Here is a 22,754-nt window from a genome sequence, read left to right on the forward strand (position 1 = left end):
TGGTTATGAAATATGAATTTCGTACTTTCCGCTGATATTTCAAGCTAATCCTTCAGTTTATTATATTTCAAATTTTCACTTATTTTATTAATTTCATATAAATCACGTTCCATTTAGTCGGTCGGAAATTTCGAACGGCACGAAGAGGGAAAACTGGCAAGGTTTTAGTGACAGGAAGTTATCGCGAACTTATTCAAATCCGGCCTACGCTCGTCCGGAAATTCGTTCTCTGTTCCTGAACCGTGAACTTCATCTTTCACGGCAATGACCAAGAAGCCTTCGAAACTTTTCCCGAAAAGGAAGTTTTAAGCCGCTGGATTGTAAGAACGAAACGATAAGAACAGATGAGGCAGACGAGCGAGAAATTGCTATTAACTTCTCGCTTCCTTTGGGAATCAATGAATATACCCATCTTGTATCAATTAATGATATTTTAAATTTCATTGTCTTTTCGGTCATTTTCGGAATGGTACTTGACACTTTTAAAAATGATTAAAATTCACAGCTAATGACACTGGAATCCACTTTAATTAGTGCTGAATTAACTGAAAGCTGAAATTGCATACATTTTCCCTTTGCTTGTACTGAAAATACCAATGGCCTTCACCAAAGCGTTTTCATTCCAATCTGTACACACATTCATAGTTATTGCAAATGATGTTTTCGAAAACTTCCCTTCTCAGCGAACCCGTTCATTAACCATTGAAACCCCCGTATTTTTGGTATCGCATTTCATTCTATTTCCAATGAATTCAATTTTAACAGACATTACACTCGCGGCACGTGTTTGTTTAGACTTTGAACGAAATCCGACGATGCATTGATGGACATTAAAGTTCGCTCGATCAATTCAATATCTATAATGCTGATTCGTATGCGCGCACTAAAATATCCTGATTAAAATATGCACGCTTTCATTGTGTTCGTCTCATTTCATTTTTCGATTGAACTTCGTTGAATTGGAAACGAAGCTGTTCGCATCTGCTCTGATAGAAACATGAGGATCATCGGTGATGAGATAAAATGGAGTAAGACGAAGCTGTTACTTGAACCATAGAGGATTGAATTTATTTCTATCAGTCTATTTTTTATTCTGAAGACGTAATGATCGAAGTTTCAATTGTAGAAATTGAAAGAACGAGAGGGGAAAGGTGTATAGAGGCTATTACATAAATTAACACTCACTTATTCACCGGCACGATCATTTTTATTTTTAAGAAATATTTGTACACGTTGTATTGAATATGTACTATAGGTATACACTTTGTTTTGAAGGACCATCTGAATTCTAAGTGTTTCTTTCGAGCGTGCCAAGGGATAGAAAGTCTGGGTCCACCTCAGGATGCCATTAGTCGCGCAGATACGTTTTTTCATTGAATTAGTGGCGACAAGGTGCGAAGTGGGGGTGGTACTACGTGATCGTGTAGGGTTGTGCCGAATCGGATATCTGCTTTCGTTCTATGACTCTGCGAGGGTCTAGTCTATCTCTAAGGTCTCAAAAAGACTAATTAACGTCTATAAATTCTGCTCGATTATGTCAAATGGATGACAGGTGAGAAACTCCAGCCGTCCATAGTGATTTTCACCGATCGAAGCTCGAAGTCGAAAAGTAAGGCCGTTTAGAGTGCGTTTGCGTAGTCTGCAGTATATTGGCTCGGTCAGGCCGCAGTTTATTTCAATTATTTAAATCCTCTCAGCCAGCTGACAAGAGCCGTTTAATTCGCTTGAAAACGTGGCACCGTGGATTCCTGTCCACGCGATCGGCCCTTTCTCCACCGATTTTCCGGCTACGCTCCGCACATTCTGCGGCCTTGTCGTCAACCACCGAGGACTCCGCCTGGTATATTCGTGCTCATCCTGGCAAACTAGGTATCCCCCCCAACCCATTACGTCCCGAAATCCGGTCAGAACTGTCCGATTCGGATCGCCTTTCGAATCCCCTCGAGGCGTTTCAAATTCGTATGCTCGTCCACGAACTGACAACGCAAAATCGAAATTCCTGCCCGTCCTCCTGCTAGCTTTCCTCTTTTCACCGGTGACACACACGACTCGTGTAAGTCGATGAAAACAGCGGTGTAAAACGTCGAACAGAGAGCTGGAATTTTCACTCGTGTGAAGGGTCTCTGAATTCTAGATTGATTGAACTGGACCAAAGTGTAGATTCGTGTTTGCGTTACGTTTCGAGGATAGGAGAATTGTTTTCGAACACCATTCCAACTGTTTTTAGATGCTTTCGCTGCCGGCTCGTTCAGGAACTTTGAATATGATATTAGAGGATAGAATATTAATTACAGAAAAACAATCTCTGTCTGTAGAAACAATAGAATGAAATTTTTTTTTCATTCATATTTTGTTCTCGGTAAACTTGAGGTATTAGTTTATAAATGATTTTTCAATTAATCTTCAAACGGTGGATGCTTTTGTTTTAAATAATATTTCTACCATACCAAGATCCAAAAGTTGAACAAACAACACTTATAATATTATTACATAATTACATAACAATATGCGCGAATCTACGTAATGCAGTAATTTAATTATTCTGTAGACGAATGGGAATGTAGATAGGGATGTTGTCCTAAGTAGAAACATTAGAAGACTACCGACGGTGCTGCTCCCACGAAATTACATTCATAATGCATCCTCCTAGTCCTGGCTCGAGAATTCCATGCAAAAAGCATGAAACCCACGCATACAATGACGATACATTCGGAGAGAAACGAGCGTGATCACGCGAACGCTGTCAGTAGATACTCCTTCAGTGATAACTGTCAGTATATAGTCAGACGGCGCGCAAATGCTTGAAATAAACCTGAACCATCTTCATCGCGTTTCTGAGTTTCATCTAATAAAAATCTGACAGCATTTCACGCTCTGCTCATTTAAGGAATCGTGCAAGAAATTCAGTTGAATAAAAGACGAAAATGAAATTTGAACGACAACATTTTAATTCTTTCATTTAAAAGTTTAATGTATTAATTACATTATTCAAACATCTGATGAAACTATTCTCAGCTCGGTGTTTAAAAATATATGTCGTCTGGAATTCATTGAAAAGAATCAACTTGTATCACCTTAATTGATCCTGTCTTTAGAAAAACGTCAATTTTAACGATGAAGAGATACTTTTATGCATTCTATATCGGACAAATATGAAATATGAATATGAACGAGGAGGCAATGGAGTCATTTAAATAATATCTGCTACCACTGTTTACTGTTATAAATGTATTTTTATCCAATTAAGCCGGAATAAAAGGACGAATAACGTTCGCATTCGATTCTTGTTTCAACAGAGTTGGTGAATCAAACAAACGCGCGATCGAGCTTCACAATTTCTACGTTTCGTGGAAAATTTTAATTACCAATTGCTATTAGGGATTAATATACAGGAAAGGCTTTCTTGTTTTATCTTTCCAATAAATACCCGGAAAAAATCTTAATTTCGGATCGATCGAACGGCGGAACCGCAGAATTTAAATTAACCAGGAAAATTCCAGAAGGTGTGCCAATAATTGTCCAGCTGGTTCTTGCCACCCAGCGCCTAGCGTACCGATAGCGTACCGGTATATCCTACATTTAGGACACACGTGAGCCACATACCTATTATTTCGGTCGAAGGAGCCGTTGGCTTGCAACAGTTGCACGATTTACGAGAAGAACGACGTCGAATTGCTTCGTGAGCTCTGTACTCGAACCTCTGCACCGCGAACGAGAGAATTATGAAGGCTGGCTAAAATGAGAACTCTCCTGCGGCTTTCGCTGTTGCGTACATACACAAAGTTCATCAATTATATCGAACAGTTTCTTCGTACATTCAGTAAACGTGCTCGAGCCAAGTTTCTGCTTCGTGAAATATTTTCGCTCCCCCTATACATCCGGAACGATACGATGTTTGTAACTGCATCGTGTTCGAGAACTTTGCTTCAGATGGAAACGAGACATTTTGAAACTGTGAGCGAGCGTTCTATCCAAGAAGCGTTAATTAATGTTAATAAGCGAAACTTCAAATTTGTTGTTATACAGAAAGAGAAGTCGGAAATTTCGCATCTGGACTCGAAATCACTTTACAGCCACCATGCAGACACATTTTTACGATGCACTAATTACAAACAACGCTACGATCAAACGGATACGCTTTAAGAACCGAGGATCTGGACGAGTTGCGAAGTCGCCTTAACAAGGCTACTTTCGTACCGCGGAACGCTAAACGCGTTTGCAGGTTTCAAAAGTTTCCTTTGCATTCCCAACTCCGTCTCCTGCTAGAGCTCACTAGACTTGAAGCGCATAATCCTTGTTAATGGCGAGAACAAGATATTCTTACAGCGAACGTGGAATGCTTTCCAAAAAAGGATCTTTCTTATTTTTAGCATGATTAGCTCTTTTATGGAGTTGGTCAAAGACACATTCAAAGATTTTGAATATAGAGACAGGGTGGGCTGCTATTCGTCAGAAATTTTTGCAATATTTTCGAAAAATAATCTTCAGCTTTTGAAATCGAATACAATACTGAAAGTGAAAAAATAATTTGCCATTCAACTGGAACAGTTGGCTATGAATTTGCCATCTATTGAAAGCGATACCATTCTACGGAATTCCATGAAACTGATATTAAAATTCCATGGAAAGAATAGAATAGCTAGGGCAAATCATTTTCGATCTACGAAGGGGGCCGACGTTTTTTCTTTTTTTTTCGACACGATGTTTTGGCATCATCATTTTTTCAAAAGGCTGATGAATAATTCAACTGGACAAGCTGGCGAACACAGATTGCTCGATCGAAATAAATAATGCGGGTGTAGATTGATGTTCGTAGCATCGAATTGATAAATAATCAATCGCGGAGTATCGTATCGACGGATCGACGCAAATCGTCGTGTCAAAAACACGAGGCGCCTGAAATGGCCGGCCCGATGCGGCACGGTATTTGGCGACAGCTGCCAGCAACACGGTCGATTTTACGTTTCGTAGACGCATCGTCAAACGATGGATACGCTTCTGTATTTTTCACTGTACGTCAAAACGGAAAACAGAGAAAAATGGCAACGACGAAGCGACCCATCTGGCGGGTTCGAAGCTTCGGTAAATTGTAAATATTCCACGGTAACCGTAAATACGACAGCTTTTTCCAAAATCGAACAGAGTACAAACAAACACGCACGCAAAATAGAATACAAATACGAAAGATACACTGCCGCTTGAAAGTATTTGCTCACGCATCGCATTGCGAGGTATTTACACCGGAAAGCTGGCTAAAAGACAATTCTGAAAAATTTATTACAAGCTGAAAATGACTATTCCACGAGAGAGTTAAATACATATTTTCGTTTTTCCATTGAACGATAAGGTACACGAAATTGCAAAACTATTTCTTCGAAACGTGCTACAAAATTGGCGTTATTTTTTCGAATAGAACGAGTCGATTCAATTCCAGAACTGTCCCTTCTGGGACGGCAAGAATCGTCGAGAAAGACGGTGGCCGTCGTGAAATTTAAATTCTAAAAGGTGTTCGAGGTGAAACGACGGTCGACGTGTCGTCTGCGTTCAGCTTGACCCAGCTTCCGTCTCTGCAGGGCCACTCGGGCGACGAGCACGTCTGACTGCAGGGAAAGTCCTCTTCCGGCTGCTTAGCAGCTTGTTCCACGAATATGCGTCGATTTCTTTCCCGTTCTAATTTTAACTTTACACCGGCACCACCCACGGCGAAAACCATTTTCCAGCCATACATGCTCCACGTCCGAGCGTCTGTACTACTCGACCGTCTAAAGGGGTAACTATCCCCTGGCCATGCCACCATTTTCAAACGAGCTGCTAACGTGTAGCGGAAAGAGGGATAGAACGTGCGAGACGGAGAAAGAAAGACGGAGAGAAAGAGTGGACAGTTAGCTGGTAAATACATGAATGCGGGATGAGTTGGCCGTTCAAAGTCTGCTAGAACGTCGTTGAATCTTTATGAAAATGGGGCTCGTGTTTGCCGATATTACTGGCCTTTATGGCTGCCGGAAGCGCGCGAGCGTCCACCGGAAAAGTGGGTCGGGTTTATTCCGTGAAAGTCGATAGTCGCGCTCGCGTGGATACGGTCAATTTCAAATTGATATTTTCCCTGTAATTCCGTTGTCCGCTCTTCTACTTCGTTTCATTGTTTCGTCGGAGAGAAAGAATCTGCAAGATGACCACTGAATTTTCATTTCATCTCAGAATTGTCCAGGCGATTGTAGAAATTGCTAGTAATGGAAAATATGAAATTCTACTGAAATTGATATGAAATAGATTAGGATTCAAAAAGAAATACCATTTACTTGTTGGATCAAAGAATTAAGCCGGAAGTAATCTTTTTCCTGAACATCTTGACCGTCAAACTTTTCTTCATTGTTCGAGATACAACAGATGAGACGCTTGAAAATTTAATGAACAGCTCGAGTAAAAAATGATGAAAAAAATTTAATTCGAAAAAAGCACCAAGTCCTCTAAAGTCTCTTCGTTAAAAGTACTGAAACTTTTCCTACCCTGTGTAATTAGTTCGCCTTTCCACTTAAAATGGCACCACCGAATCGCCCACCGCTTCCACTTTGATAAGATCAAAATAAAAAGAATTCAACTCGCTACAAGTAATATTCTTTATCTATTGTTAATCTCCTACACTCTCCTAAGAATAATACTTTTCGTAAAAGTGTGATAAAATGAAATGTAAGACGTGGCTGTAATTTGCACAATTTTTCTAAAGGCAACAATAACTTCGCGATGGTTATGTTCTTGTCGGATGTACGTTATCGGGAAAAGAAAATAGGATACGTATGACAAGACTAGTAGCGAACAGCATATACGGTCTGACACGTAGAATAAGACGTTGTATTGTCAGACAGAGAAATAGATAGTGTCGCCTGCAGATAAGTAGAAGCAGACTCGGGGCAAACCAGACAAATGAAACGAGTTCGTACGTCGCGGTGCAAGTAGTATAGCTGTAGTATTTTATCAGTTGCATGGACACCGTACATGGCCACATATCGTTAGTCAAGCAATATAGAGCTGCATTATGACTGAAATGTGAAACAAGTAGTATATGGTCTATGTGGTCAGACATATAAAAAGAGAGACCAATTCTTCTTCTGTTTTTGAGGGGACATCACGTTAAGTATTTCAAGTAATATCCAGTTATTCATGAGATTATTAAAATAATTTTATTAATTTTTTACCACCTTCCACCTGATAACATTGAATTCTTTATTTCGTTCTCCGATTAATTTTCTTTTTTACACAAAGAGGACAATTTGCATAGTTTACAAAAGTTACAGAATTTTCCGGCGAAACTTAACTTTATTAATTTTTTACCACCTTCCACTTAATAACATTGAATTCTTTATTTTGTTCTCCGACTAATTTTCTTTTTTACACAAAGAGGACAATTTGCGTGGTTTACAAAAGTTACAGAATTTTCCGTAAAGCTTTAAAAGTATTCAGCCGAGTAGGTTCAACGATCGATAGTTCAATCGCGTTACGGTGTTTTTAACCCGAAATTCGAAGCACGTGGAAAATTTCAATAAAAAGATCGAGATCGTCAAATGCACACGCGGATAAAGGAAATTTGCACGAGCCTCGTATCGGGTTTGTGTAAACGTAGGGGAAAAAAAAACCGGGTGGCTTTACAAAATCGTGAGGGTACGCGTGCAAAGAGGAAAGAGTGGAAGAGAGGGGAAAGGGATGGCATTATACAGGACTGCAATTTCGCTCGACCCCGGAAATTGTGGCGGTTTATACGAGTTTGTTTAGAATGCACGGGACCGTTCTCGCTTTGCGAATGGAGTTGCATGTCCGTCGTGATTTGTCAGCCACGTCAATTACTCAGCCGCGTTTTCAATTCGTCTCTTATCCCAGGTATTCTTGGTGTGCCCGTGCTACACCGTCGATTCTCGAAACTCATTCATGACAACAAGGAAATTAAACGGTACTGTACCGGAAAGCGTAATAGTAAAATGAAGATTGGAAATGTTCCGCAAGATTGTACATAATTTAAAGACTGTAATTGAAAATAGCAGAGAATTCAGTAACAATTTGCTTCATTCTTATCGTATTAAAATCTAGAAAAGGAATCAGAAATATATTATTCTCGAATATACTAAACGATTTTAACACAATATCAACACGTGATCGATTCTGTAAATTTATTTCTCTTCTCTTTCACTCCATTCGAGGGTTCTTCAGTAAGCTGGTTTCCCTTTTTCTCTCCCTTAATTCTCCATCCTCCTTCGATTTTCTATCGATACATTCTCTCTTTCTTCCTTCTATTTCTCTGTAGCAAGTACGGCGACGGATGCAAGCAGGACACTAAGTATGCATAGCCCGGTTTCGAGGCTCGAGTACGCGTTCGGACTTCACTTCCGGTTCGTAACTAGTTGGCAGAGAGCCATGCATAGAGGCGGGCGCTAATAAGTGTAGCAGCATCGGCGGACGCTAATATTCAGCCGGCTGACAAATGCTTTAATACCTGCCATCGGCAATACTTGCGAACCTTCACCTCGTTACACCTTCCCTCGAGGAGCCTGTTCGACTTTCTTTCTCCGTCCGTTACTTCCTGTGCAAACCCCCTGGGTCCTCCGTCGAGCACGGAACTTATCGACAGGCCAACGGAACTCGCTTTTCAGACGGTCGAACGCAAAGGAAACGATAAGTTCCGTGGCAAGGCGAAACTTCATAATTGGGACTGTGCTTGGGAATATCGGAGACGATGGTCGGAATACTTGGATAGATGGTTGTACTTGTACCACGAGCATGTGTGTGATTAAATTGGGAGACACGAACTAGTAAGTGGGAAGAAACGACTAACAGAGACAAGCACTTAATGCAGGAAAATTTTAGGACAATTATTCAATTACATGTAATTCAATATTCTTCCTCTAACCGAGATGATTTAACATTTATATTGAATTTTTGATAAGACGGGAGAAATTCAATTCTATTTAATTTTATTCAATTTTAGCAGGCAGTAATGTAATAAGCAGAAATTAAAGATGATTGATTGTCTTTAAATTATTGAAGTGATTTGAAATTTTATAGCAATTGGATTGTTAAAGGATTTGCAAGATAAAGTAACGAATATCTATCTGTAGATATATCGTTTGATGAATCCGTTGAATTTTCTCTATTTCTAGCCATGTATACCATAGTTTCATCCGTATTCCGTGAACTTCCTAGGTATCGTTACACACGACAGATCGTATCCACGGATTCTACGTTGCAGATTGTTACTTCGAATCCGGTGAAAAATGTTGCGCGCTATTTTACAGGATTAGCTTACTTGGCAGCGGATGAAAGGAGTGGGTAAAGGATGGCAGACCGAAGGGAAAATCTAGAGAACGTGTACCGGACAAAAGATGAAAAACGAGAGGGATGAAGAAGGGAAGAAACGTATACCTTCAGAGAAAAAGAATCTTAACGTTCATTACTCTGTACGTTTAATTAATAACATGTCTAACAGTGAAACACAAAATACAAATTAATTTGAAGGATGAATACGAATCGCTACAAAAGTTATACTAGCTACGGTAAAGAAGGGGACAAATTGAAATAAAAATAAGGGTGAAAGATTTACAGAAAGTTGGGAGGAAAATAGAGAAGTCTGTGGCGATCCATAACTCACGTCCTTTATTGAAACTTCTCGGAATGGATTAAGACGGTTCGTACAAAATTTGCGCGTACAAATTTCCGGGACACGTAATTTATTCCCAACTTGCCTTCACCGCTGAGAAACCTGTGCCCCTTATCACTCGCCCTTATTGACTCCAATGGAATGTCGTAACTGATAAGGGCATTTTCAACCCTTTAATTGTCACAGTGAACATTATAAAATTCTTTTTTTTAAATTCCACAGACACTCAATTTTCACACATTATTTTATCATAAAATTGCGCCTTATTTGCATCGTTCTAAACACCCAACTTGTATATAGAAACAATTTCTCAGATAATCCCACGTTCAAACGTGCTAAGAGGCACTTAACTAAATCGTAAGCTTTCGTTGAATCTAGTAGCAAGTCCACATTAACACGCATCTACCTTGTTGCTTTAATTATAACCTTAACATTTTCTCTTCTGCGCCTGAGTTTTATATATCCTTCTAATTACAAAGTGACGAAGATATACTCGCGTCGAAATTATAAAGCATGCATGGCTGTATCGTAATCCATACGCGACAATGAATCTCCTAGTTTATGTCCCCGCGGCTGTATCGCTCGCATGCAATCATAGCTGATGTTGTTATTTACTTTACATCCCGTTTGTGCAATCTCTATCGCGTAAACACGCGTAGGCATACAAAGAGGAGGAGCGCGTGTGTTTCGTGCGTATTCCGCGACTGTATCGAGACGAGTCGCCGACAAATCCAGCGCGGAAAACACCAGCAAATCCGTCGAATAAACATTCCATGACTTATTCTTTCTGATCGCGAAACGTGGACGCGTGCTTTTTCCTATTGCAAAGGACAGGGGTGGCGACGGAACTTCCGGGAGTTGGAATTTTTCGGTGTAGAAGAGGAGATGATGGGGCATCTGGTGTACGAAATTTTTTGACGATAAAGAAGATAGAGGTTTTGAAATTTGAAACAGTTTGACAGTGAAGAAGGATACTTTGACGTTACGAAAACAAAATTTATGATCTTCTGAAATTAATCTCCTATCTGTTGATGCATTTTTAAGATACAGGAGGTATAAATGATCGATGTCAATGAACCTTCTGTGGGTTAAACGCTTGCGTGACTGAGCGTGAAGAACAATTATTTGCATAGAAGGAAAGAGACCTGGTTTAGATGAGAGTATCGATTCTAAGAGTATCTATTCTAAAGATAGATAGATTCCGAGAGCGTTGACTTTCCTATTGCTCAATCTCTACCTGAAACGTACAAAATTTAGAATGTTAAATAGAGTGTGAAGAAATAGTTATTTTTAGTTTAAAAATCTTTATATCCGTTTGCAACCTGATACATCGTCTATGGTACAATCAGAATTTCAATATATTCCAATGTAAAATTTTTCCGAAGGCATTCGACCATTTCCTTCTATGAGTATGCGCGTATGTCACACACGTAACGCGATTCGTCTGCCTACTATCTAATATCGTAGAGGATTTGTAGCAGTGTCGTGTCACGTTCTTCAAGTGTGCACATCTGCTCTCTCTCACCTTGGACACGGATAATATTATAATATTTGAATTGAACGTTTACCTCGTATAATATTATTAACCATTTAATAAAACAATTGTATTCAAAAGTTTGGACCTTTATACAGTTCCCTATGAAAGGGCTGTTTACAATTATTAGTGCATTTACATATTGTTTGCCAGACAAGTTATTGTTCCAGCTAAAACTTTAAATTACCGAGGGTTGCATTATAATGTGTTGCTTTGAACAGTTAAGTAATCCGTATGTAACTACAAAGCAAATAAATTTCATTCTGTATTATGCGTTAAACACTCCATGTAGAAATATGAATTCTCGCGCGTATCGTGGATTAAAACAATAGCAATTGTACAATTTTATTTTAAAATATGAAATACAATAATTTAGTGTCATTATCAAACGAAAAATATCGAAAGCAAGCACGAAGATAATGAAAGGAGTACTTCGTGTCTGCCGCAGTAGTATAGGTCCGCGCATGGTCAGCCGCGTCGAGTAGTACAGGTCCGTATATGGTCCGCCGCGTTGAGTAGTACACGCGCGTAAACCAGAAATTTGTGGAAGACAAACAAAACAAAGGAAGACGAGAAAGCCCTCAGAGTTCACTTTTTATTACATTACAAACAAATAAAGAGAAGGACGGAGAGGTTTTTGAGGACTGTCTCAAGATTTTCTCATTTGCTTCCATTTTCAACGCATTCTACATCGTTGCGGGGCCACTTCTTTCAGCTACGTGTTTCCGGACGGAAGAAAGGCAGCGAAGCAAAATAAAATAGAGAAAATTCTAAGGGAAGGAGGTACATTTCGGGCGGATATGAAATTGCGTGACGGTGCCGTGTGAACGACATGCTTGTCGTGTTTCCACCACGTGACGCTCATACCCGCGCGCAAAATCCTCGCTAAGCCAAGAAGCAAGAACCATCGAATTCCCCCGCGTGCCATTCTGTTTGGTTACACTTCTTTTTTTTCCCCTTCTTCCCCGCGTATTCGTATTTCGCCATAAGCGCATGGGGTTTCGGTTGTGCTCGAAACGCGCGAGGAACACGTCTGTTTATGGCGGTTTGCATCTACTTTGGCTGCTTTTCGCGTGTAAACGCGTGTACCGGAGACACCGTCGAGGCATTTCGTATTCCGCGCGTGTACCGACACCGGATCGAAGCGCAAAGTATTTTATCCGGGCGTTTTGAAGCTTTCGCCGCGTGTTGAACGTCAAGCGGCTATAAACAGCGAAGAAAGTGAATGTTTAGCTTGCTACGGGAAACTGAATATTTCTGTAAGGATACAGTTTAAGCCTGTAAACATCGGTTTATTCGGATAATAATTTTCTTTTTCAATAAGAATATATATTCTATAGCGTGTACGATATTGATAGGTAAAAATGGCAGCAAAATTTTAACAAAATATCCCATTGTCACGAGACATGCTTGCGCGTAAACGCGCCCAAATCCGTAACATAGCACAGGACGTATCAAGCTCAGTATTTCACGGTAATAGTACGCATTGTATCAGCAACAATACCGAAATGTAGCCGGCGATTACGCGAATCTACTGATTCAATGTCGTTATCAATCCTGCTGAAGCCCGAGCGTGGAGAGGTGCGGGAACGCGAGAATTAAATTTCACACGCGCAGCATGTTTCCATTGCGCATGAATAGAACCATGTAGATAAGGACGAAGACAGAAGAAGAAAAATGGCGTTGAGTCGGGAAGAAACTGGCAGGATAAACAATGCAACTGCAGTTGATTAACCACCTCGTATCTCTGCTCTGAACAATGGGTAAATTGTTGTTGCGCCCAAGAATCGTCGGATTCTTTGCGAAATTTACGAAGAAGACGCAAGACCGCGATGATTAAGGTGCTTTTAGAATTGAAACCAACATTCCGCGCTTCATATTCATTATCCTGACTCCGTACCATAATTTCCGAAATTCTAAGCCAGGAGGTAGCAAACTAGAAACATATTCCTCGGCTCGAGAAGCTGCGATAAATTTCAAAATTCGTTATGGAACCAGTACACCGACAATGAAGCACTCCGAGTATCTTGTCCATCTATCAAAACTATCAGCTTGTTTATAGAATAAACCGACGAGAAACAACTCATCGAGCGAGGACGGAGAAAGTACCGGTTGGCTAGAGTTGAACCGTATCCGCATCGAGGACAATATTTCACCGTGATATCAACTTCTAACACGCATAACCGTGCATTCTACGCGTTGTCGAGCCGGTTCAATGTCGTTATAAATCATGCTACCCGGGGCTCGGTCGGGTAAGAATGCCCGTTGGCGGAATTAAATTTCGTAGGTAACAACGCGTGTTAGCATTGTGCCTAAACGACGTCTACGGGATAAGGTAGGAACGAAGGAAGACGACGATGTACGCAGAAAACAATGTTGCCGGCGTTACGTATGCCGTATCCCTCGTATAAACCTCTACGAGGCTGGCTCAAAGCTCGCAGTCCCATCAGTTATCGTCAAAACGGCCTGAAAATACGCCGAGCCTCGCGGCCGTAATAATTGAAGAGCTCCACGAGGTAGACGAGTAAGACGGCTCGAAATTGAGAGAGGTAAATGGAGAACCGGCCTTGAATTAGGGGAGCGATATTAGTTCCCGGGGATCGTTAAATTATCCGACCCTGCGAAGGTGTCAGCCTTGCACGACACTCGTGGCGATAATTCGCGGGAATTGAAAATATTTTTACTGATAATTGTTGGGAAATTATTACCGGTTGAACGGACAATTAGTGTTTGACGCGTCGAGTAGTGTCAAGCGAGACGTCGTGTAAGTTTTTAAAAATGAAATAGTTCATTTGTATTTGAACTGAAAATTTAACCAGCATGCTCAGAAACGACCACGAATCACGCGTGACATTTTCAAAATGCTTCTATGATTCTTCACGTCTTGTACCACGAACTGCTCTCCCGGAAAATTAATGTCGGGAGCAGTATTTTAGACTGATCGCTGTGGAAAATGATGAGGAGATGGTGAGATTCAGCTTGCACGCAATTTTTCTATGACAAAACTGATGTATCGTATCCCATCTAATACCTGTATCTGCATTGTGTTTTTAAATTTTTCCTAATTCTAACAACTATCCTGTTATATTATTTGAGTATGGTTTCGCAAAATTATTACATTTGAGGTCTTCTATAATTGTGTTAAATTTGAACCAAATCGTTGTTTAAATATCGTGTAATCTTTTTGTAAAAATAAGGACTGCAAATGGTCAGCCAAGGAGAAACATGTTCTCTATGATCAGACAAGTAGTATGACACTGTACGTGGTCACCATGCAAATAGAAGAGGTCTGTACACGTCCAGACAAATGGAACGAGGATTATGTATAGTCGGACAGGTGGAAGAGGACTTATACATGATGAAATACTTGGAAAGCAGGAAGTAGTGGATATTTGGTTTATCTTTGAACTGCATGGAATGCAATAAAGCTACGTTTTAGAAAATATTTGCCAGGGGAACAATAAATTTTAACGTATTTTCACCAGAAAATTAGGTAACGATCTAATAATGAATTCATGTTATCTTTGCAACTATTCTATTTGTGAAAGATGGAAAAAATACATATTTCAAGAACGTAGAATTCCGTCGATCTTGTCACGGAATTCAGAGCTTAAGCTTCATTGTACCCAGACCGAATACTATATCTAGATTGCTTAAATTGTATGAATAAAATAATTTATTACGACGAAAACACGCGACTGAGCCGATTAAAGTACACCGATAATGCAAGTTAGCTACATGCACATATTTCATGATAATTGCTATCAATTAGTATTTTATAAAATCAGTATCGGCACATCAATTTCACGCGAATGATATACGAGGAGGCCATTAATCGCGTGACCAAGTATAATGTAGAATAACGTGACACTGCTGTTTCGCTGTTTTGCTAATGACGCTAACCATGTTTCAGTTACAGACACCACTTTCGTTCCAATTCTGCCTCGAAAATCTAAAGCCATTTAATAATTTTTATACGTTTCCCTCCACGTTACCAAAAGTAAAGCATAGATTAAAAAATGAAATAACTGCAATTATATTGTGGCATATTAAAGATGATATCAAAGAAAAAATTATTGTACGAGCAGACGTTGCAGAACATCAAGCCACCATAAGAAAACATCCTCTATTTCGCGAGTGCTTTCACAGTTTTCACCGAAGGGGTAATATTTCCTCATCAAGAGACATCCCTCCAAGAACAAAGCATTCCTCTCAAAAGAATCCACTAGTCTTTGCTTCTGTCGACGCGAGAAAGCTCGCTTTTAAAGGTTTATTCGGCGCGGAAACGAGCGTCTTGGTATTTCTGAAAAATACGCGACACGTGTGTCCTGTATCATAACGACTATCTCTCGGTACACGTTAGACGTGTTCACCTTGCATCGAATTCGCCTAAATCACGGCCACAGGATTCCCGCGAGGACTTGAATCGAATTTATATCCCCAGCTGGATATTTTCGCAACATTTGCCGCGGTCGCGAATACGGCACCGCCCCCGTACATGTCTTTCTTTCGTGACAAAGAGAGAATCCGAGGAAACGTCAGGGCTAGTCAGCTTAGAAAAGCAGTCGAAAGAAGCGAAAAGAAAATATCATTTCGTGAAATGAAGATGTATGCGAAGAATTCGAACGTCTTTCAAGAGGTACATAGAGAATATTGTTTCGACAGTGTTGCTGATAAAGGATCCATTTCGGACGTGTATTTGGTATGTTTGGTGAAAATCACTGGAAGACGAGATTGCGTGAAATGGAGCATTGGAATGGATTTATTTCAAGCGAAATACTCGGTCAAAGAGGCGAAATGTGATGGGTATTCAATATCCTTGTGAATTTTCAAGCAACTCTGTTGTAGCGTTTTCAATCATTTTCATGCTTGTTTAGAGTTTGAAATTGTTGATACTGTTAGATAGTTTTGGACGGAATGATTTAATTAATGGGACCAGTTGATGAATTTGAAAGTTTAACATGTAACTGTGTCTAGATTTTGAATCTAAATTAACTTTATATTTAGTGTTTATTCACGGTATTTAAAGCAACATCTTATGAAAAATCAAAACCTTCAGGACCTCCTAGTTTCCCAACATTTTCACGACTTTCAACATTGATAATGATTCATAATATTATTTTACACTTATCACTTCTTAATTATTCAAATACCGACACAATCACTGTTCTAAAAAATCAACACTTCAAAACTTTAAAATCTTGAAACTTTTTTAAGACCTTCAACCTTCATAACGATTCATAAATATTATTCGACACTGGTTACTTTCTACTTACTCAAACATTGATACAAGTAATTACCTCAAAAAGATCAATATTTTTAAGACTTCCACACTTTTCTACTCCTTCAACATTGATAATGTTTCATATTATTTTACACTAGTTATTCCTCGTCATTCGTGCACTCCTTTAAACAATAAAAATTTCTAAGATACGAAAAATTTTTAAGAATTCCTAGGCCTTCTGAATAATACAAGAATTATATGAAACAGTACGTAATTCTGTATATCGAAGAGCTAGAACCGAATTATCGGTGAACACGAGATCGCTGCTGCGTTTCATAAATTTCCGTAAAATGATTTAATTACACGCTATTCACGTCAAGGTATATTCAATCAACGTTTTAATTGATACTGGAAATTACCGAATCCCATTGAGTGTATCGCTGATAGGGCAGGAAAACATTGTATCATCACGATACGATACGTATACTTTTCCATCGATGAAACGTGTTAGTTAATGAATCAAAATACGAGGATTATCGTTAAATCGTTCGCTTTGGAAATCGAGCAGGGATGAGAAGTAATTTCTTTCTTCCATTCTGACGAGGAAGAAGTTGGGAAAATGATCGGATAAGAAAGACTGACTATATCGAGGATTTATCGTTGCTGAAAGTTGGATAAAAGTTCATCGAACACTATCGAGCTTCGACTTGAGGATGTAATGAAGTGTACCAAGGAGATAGTCACCGATTAACTTAATTACATCCCATTGGCTTTGACATAGCTGGTTCTTCGGTGCTCGATGACGTCTAACATCGGAAAAATCGTCGATCTCATCCTCGAACTTATTAATAACGCTCGAATTGCTTCCGGTTACGATACTGCGAACCATCCAGGTGCCTGTGAATTCGATCGGGATCCAATTTGGATTGGTAATTAACTTAACCTTCGTTCGATTCACGTGGAAATGAATCTTCGTGTATCTACTTTATTCCCGATGTAAATCGCTCGGAACCAATTAAGCGAACAGTTCCAAGTTGCTTCGAAAAGATCAGAAAGAAACGAACTGCTATCATTTTCTTCCTGATTCTTAACGATAAATCTTCTGTAAATTGCAAGTATCAATCGTGAACACGGTTTCTATAATAATATTAAAAGAAGGAAAATAAAAATCTTGAGCAGAATTAATATTACATATTGCACTAATTCGAATTTTTAATAATTAGATTTTTAATACGTTCGTTTCCACTGTGGCAATCAAATTGGTAATTAAATTAATAAAGAAAGATTATATATTCATGGAAGTATTTAATTTAATTAACTATTTCAGGAACTGGAGAATTCATTTATGATGAAAGATTAAATTATTTTAATTTTTAATGACATTTGAGAATTCTGAGAAAATAATACATATTGAAAGCTTTGAGTATTTCATAAAAAATAATTAACAGCTTCAACAAAAATTATTCTCTATGCAAATTCAGAACTTAATAATTAAAATGATGTTCTATCCACATCACGAATATTGACCGCCCTATTTTTAATCAGGAAGGGAAGCTCTAAGATTATATTATTTTCCTAATAGAACATTTCTCTGGTGTAATAGAATTGCAAAAACCGTGGAAAGGATGTTAGTATAGAGTACGTGGTATGCTTCTACCCTCCAGAAGGAAGAAGCAGGAAGGGTAGCCAAGCATTTCCGGTGATGTGACGTGAGTCGGAAGCGAAGGGATCGGGGTTGGTATCAGAGTCGGAAGGGACCTCCCTTAAGCCGATAAAATTAATTTAATTTCTCATCGCTTTCGCCAGACTACACACACAATTACATGGCAAAATGATAGAGAGATAGCAACGAATAATCTTCGTTAATCCAAGAGAACTATACGGAATTTTTCATGAAAATGGATTCTCCACTTTCCGGCTGTGTCCTCAATTCTCTTCGATTCAAGAGATTCAACTTATCTTCTAAGAAGATTTTTGTTCATTTCAAAAAACACATGCAATGCTAATGGATGAATTTTTAAAAGAATATTCAATGCAAATCATTTTTTATTATTTCCTAAGTTACTCTTCTGTGCAAATGCATTTCGAATGATTTTCATCATTCCACATTGTTATTCGTTTTCTGTTGAAATTTACCTCCTGAAAATGAAGATAGCTTTGAAATACAAGCAAACCACACAACAACATCCCTTACGCAATGGTCTCGCGTAAATCAAAGTCAATTTATACAGAATTCTACGAAGTTTGACAAATTTCGTGCGAGTTGCATCGCGATTCTTGCCAGAATGGATTATAAGCGATGAAGGAATTCGTGGCACGCAGCAAGAAGGAAGACGATAAGCTCTCCAAGCTCGTTTGAGACCGTGCTTATCGTTCGTTTCTCCTTTTCGCTACTTTATCTGTCGGACTTTGTTTCATTATCCTTTTTATTCGCCAGCGTACAGCGCAAATACGTTCGCCGAGATAGCCACTGATCGCCTCGGGATAACCGAGACGATGGCAAAAGGAATTTAGAAAGGATTTTGAGCGTGTATTAATCGAGGAAGAAGGGAAAAATTGAAAGAAGACAATGAAGAATAAGAATAAGGAATAAAGAGTGTACGTGGTAGGAAACTCGATTATACAGGTTGTTAGTTATGATACAAACGGGATGTTGGTGATTTTACAACAGAAAATAAGTGAAAAATGTAGAATGAAATTTTCTTATACGAGACTTAATTTATAAGAAAATTAATTTTAAAAATCATATATTTTTCACAATTTTGTGAAATAATTTTCACAATTAATTCTACACTTTCAACAGCTGTACAAGTTTGATTCGTAATTGTGGTTAAAAGACCTTTCAGATCCACTCAAAATCGATGTGTTTCCCTTTCGTTTGTTTAATGCCAATTACGATGAAAAAGCTAGAAGTATTTGATACAGTTGAGTAGACGTCGAAGAAACTTCAGATTTGTTACCTGATGATTTTCGTTTATTCGAGTCAATTAGAGGGACTTGTTTTCAAGTGAAGCACAAGTGAAGGAATTCACAAGTCTCTGATTTTTACAACAATGTTAATTGACGCCACGTACAATTATTTCATCCCTTCTTTGTAATTAAAATTAGAAAAGGACACTTCTCGATGGAATTATTTCATAAACGACTGGTGCAGTGTTTTTGCACTTGATAGACCATCACAGAACCACCGCTTAGACGACACCCTATGTACGCAAAGTGGATACTCCAGACGGCGTTACGAGGACATGGACGAAGGACGAGAAAAAGAGGACGACATCAAGAGGGTAGCTCGTCCTGGAAAACCACTAGGGACCTGCAGTTGTTTAACACGAGGCTGTTACTCTCGTCTCGCATTGTTTGCTCGCATAATAATTTACGTGCACACGAGAAAGCTGTTAGAGAAACGTTACCTAGACGAATAAGGGAGCGGAAATCCTTCGGCGAGAAGAATGCTCGCAATTAAATGAAAGGGCACCGTGGTAACCCATGAAATAATATCTCAGGCGTTACCAGTGGACCATGCGTGTCGTTTTCACTTGTCGTCACCGAAATTCTTCCATCAAGGCAAAGCCTAGGTTCCTGGGTAACGTTTGATGACAGTCTTTCGCGAACACTCCAACGAATCACTTGATTATGACATAATAAAAACGCGGTAAGCTATCTTTCGACTACTATAACCGAGGAGAACGTTAAAGCTGCTTTGCAGTTCTCGTTTTGCTTAATAACACGGAAGCTTGAAAATCGTCTTGCGAGCAGCAAGGGGGTGCAACGAAGCAGAACCGCGTCAGATAAGATAAGAACGAAAAAGCATGAAAGTAGCTGGTTAAAAAGGGAGAACAAGGGAAAGGACGATGATAATACGTGTAGTCGTGACCAACTTCGACTTCAGAGAGAGAAACTTACGAAAGGTATGAAACTTCCCCTTTTCTTACTCAATTTTTATTCTCTTCTTGGTACGGCTTAATTACTTTCTTCATTATTTTTGAATGAATTAACCTTACAATGCTACTTATAAGATAGTCACAAGGGAAAGAATAAAATATACGAAACGGGTGAATATTCTTGAAGTTTTTAAAATTTTCATGTCGTCGAAGGGTTCAATTTCTCCTAAGGTCCCCCTTCGACCAGCCCGAGCAATTGAGGAAACTTGAAAGAATTCCAAGTAATCCCCGCGAACACCGTCTGGGCACACCCCCTTTCTTCCACCCTTTTATATTCGCTCGATTCGCGTAATGCATTCCATTCGCGAGAAGCCATAAGATTTCCACGGTGTCCGTGTTCACGAGCGTTACGTGTCGATACAAGCGCGTGTAGGCTCGTTTGAATAAAAGATCGTTTTGAGAATCAGCGCGCGACGACCCAGGGGCAAGCTTCCAGCCGGAGCAAAAATCGGGTATCGGCCGATGGTTAATTCATGGTGGCGAGATCCCAGCAGACGAGGCAACGTAAAAAGAGATCCGAGAGTGATAAAATACATTTCGAAACCGTGCATTCTGTTTTCCCGCCCTCTTCTGCCTATTCGCTTCTTTTGTGCCCTCAAATTTCATTGACTTTCTCTTCTTCTTGTTTGATTTAATAATTTTTATATAATATTTATATAAAATTTTGAAATTTGACATGGATATCTTGTTGGAGGTATTTCTTTGAAATTACAAACACGACGAATGGATTTACGTCAGTCACGACTTTAGGTAGTAGTCTTGGTTCGTATCCCAGGAACGTTTTAGCCGTCACTCCCGTCGAAACAGTCGGACGAAGCGTATCGAGGATGCGTCTCTATTTTCCTGTCTGACGATATCCGAACGTGAATAATATGACGTGACGCTCGAGAGCGAGGCGATATCAGGACATTATCATTATTGCAGGATATCGTGGAATAAGTTTCCGTTTTGCATCGACAGATCTGTGTGAGGTGGAAATTTTCCGCGGAAGTTCTGCGACGAAACGCCATTAGGGAATCGAAACGGTCGAATACGGGCTCGAGAATCCGAGGGAAAATATTTGCCGGGCCATGAATCTCGGCAGCTTCCATTTTGCAGCAAGAAGAGGAACGAAGAGGGGAAAACTAGTTTTATCGTGCTACTGTCGCCTTCGGGGAAATTGCATACTCCTTGCCTCGTTAGTTGTTTTTTTCTTGTTTCGTTTAGGGAAATGACAACTTGATTCGTATGTATTGTTTGGCGGGTGTGTTTGGCATCGACCGGTTCGTATTTTCGTTTGTTTAGAGGTTTCGTCATTGTTGATTCTTCATGACAGATGAACCGATTCGATGCGAACTAAACTCAACTATTCTAACAGAAGGTGAATTTATTTTATTGCTTTAACATTTTGAATTCATTTTATAATATGGAAAAAATTAAATAATTGCCGAGAAAATTAAATAATTAAATATTTTTATTATTAAACTTATCAGTCTTTTATACACTTGATATATTGATTTAGAAATGTACTCACTGCATGCACCCTCATGGTTGACGCGCGTTGTTCTTCTCTCTAGGCAGCTAGTTTTTTGTAGATGGCAATGATTAGTGTACGTCACGTTATCAGAGCCGCAGACAGGTTTAGAAGTTGAAGGGCAATCGTCAGGACACTGGCACAAAGGTTTTCCATTTTCCGCCACGACACACGTTGCACCCCAAGAACAGTAGGTCTTCTCGCAGGGTTCTGAAACAGAAATAATGACTAACTTTTGAAGAATCTAATTTATATTAAAGTATATTGTTCCAATTTATTAATTATTTCGAGTAGTTAGCTGTGAAATATTGAAAAGTGGAGAATGGTGATTAAATTTCCTTAGATGTAAATTCTAGACTCGTGCAAATATTTTGAATACGTTATTAATACACGAATACTGAAATTCAATATTACTCAACAGTAAAGGAATACTCCGCGTTAAATTTCATATTTTCAGATTTTCCATCGAAATCTGTGATTACGGTGTAATAAACAAGCGTGAAACTGGATCCTTCTGATGAAAATTTATCGGACATTTATCGAAAGGTTATCAATAGCACAGGCTACGTTAAATTAATTTGACCGAGAAGTGGATTGGCCAGTAAATCAAAATTATTCGTGTAACAGAAATTTCGTTTACAAACATATGTAAAATAATCCATTGTGCATTTTCAGGGTCGATAAACAACAGCTAAAAATGTAAGTACAGGCAAAATGAAATAAATTAAATATCCATTATAAAAAAAAGAAGAAAACAATAAATCCTCTCGTTGCTGAAATCTTCTTTCTGAAAGCTTAGCAAACTTTTAACCTGATTAAAGTCCTCTCGACATTTCATATCGTTGAAATTAGCATTCATCAATTACAAACACGAAAGTTTTCAATTAAATTCAGACAAC

The 22,754-nt window shown here is 39.1% G+C and overlaps 1 protein-coding gene across 11 annotated transcripts in view; it reads right to left on the reverse strand.

The window, feature by feature from the left end:
- Positions 1–22,754, reverse strand: part of LOC117605741 (agrin) — a 347,580-nt gene that overhangs the window by 68,788 nt on the left and 256,038 nt on the right. For all 11 annotated transcript variants that reach the window (XM_034327402.2, XM_034327405.2, XM_034327404.2 and 8 more), the window contains one exon: positions 21,856–22,065. In XM_034327402.2, coding sequence (XP_034183293.1) covers positions 21,856–22,065 — 210 coding nt within the window. The remainder of the gene's footprint in view (positions 1–21,855; positions 22,066–22,754) is intronic.

The sequence above is a fragment of the Osmia lignaria genome, chromosome 14, assembly GCF_051020975.1.
Source record: "Osmia lignaria lignaria isolate PbOS001 chromosome 14, iyOsmLign1, whole genome shotgun sequence".
Taxonomy (NCBI): Eukaryota; Metazoa; Arthropoda; class Insecta; order Hymenoptera; family Megachilidae; genus Osmia; species Osmia lignaria.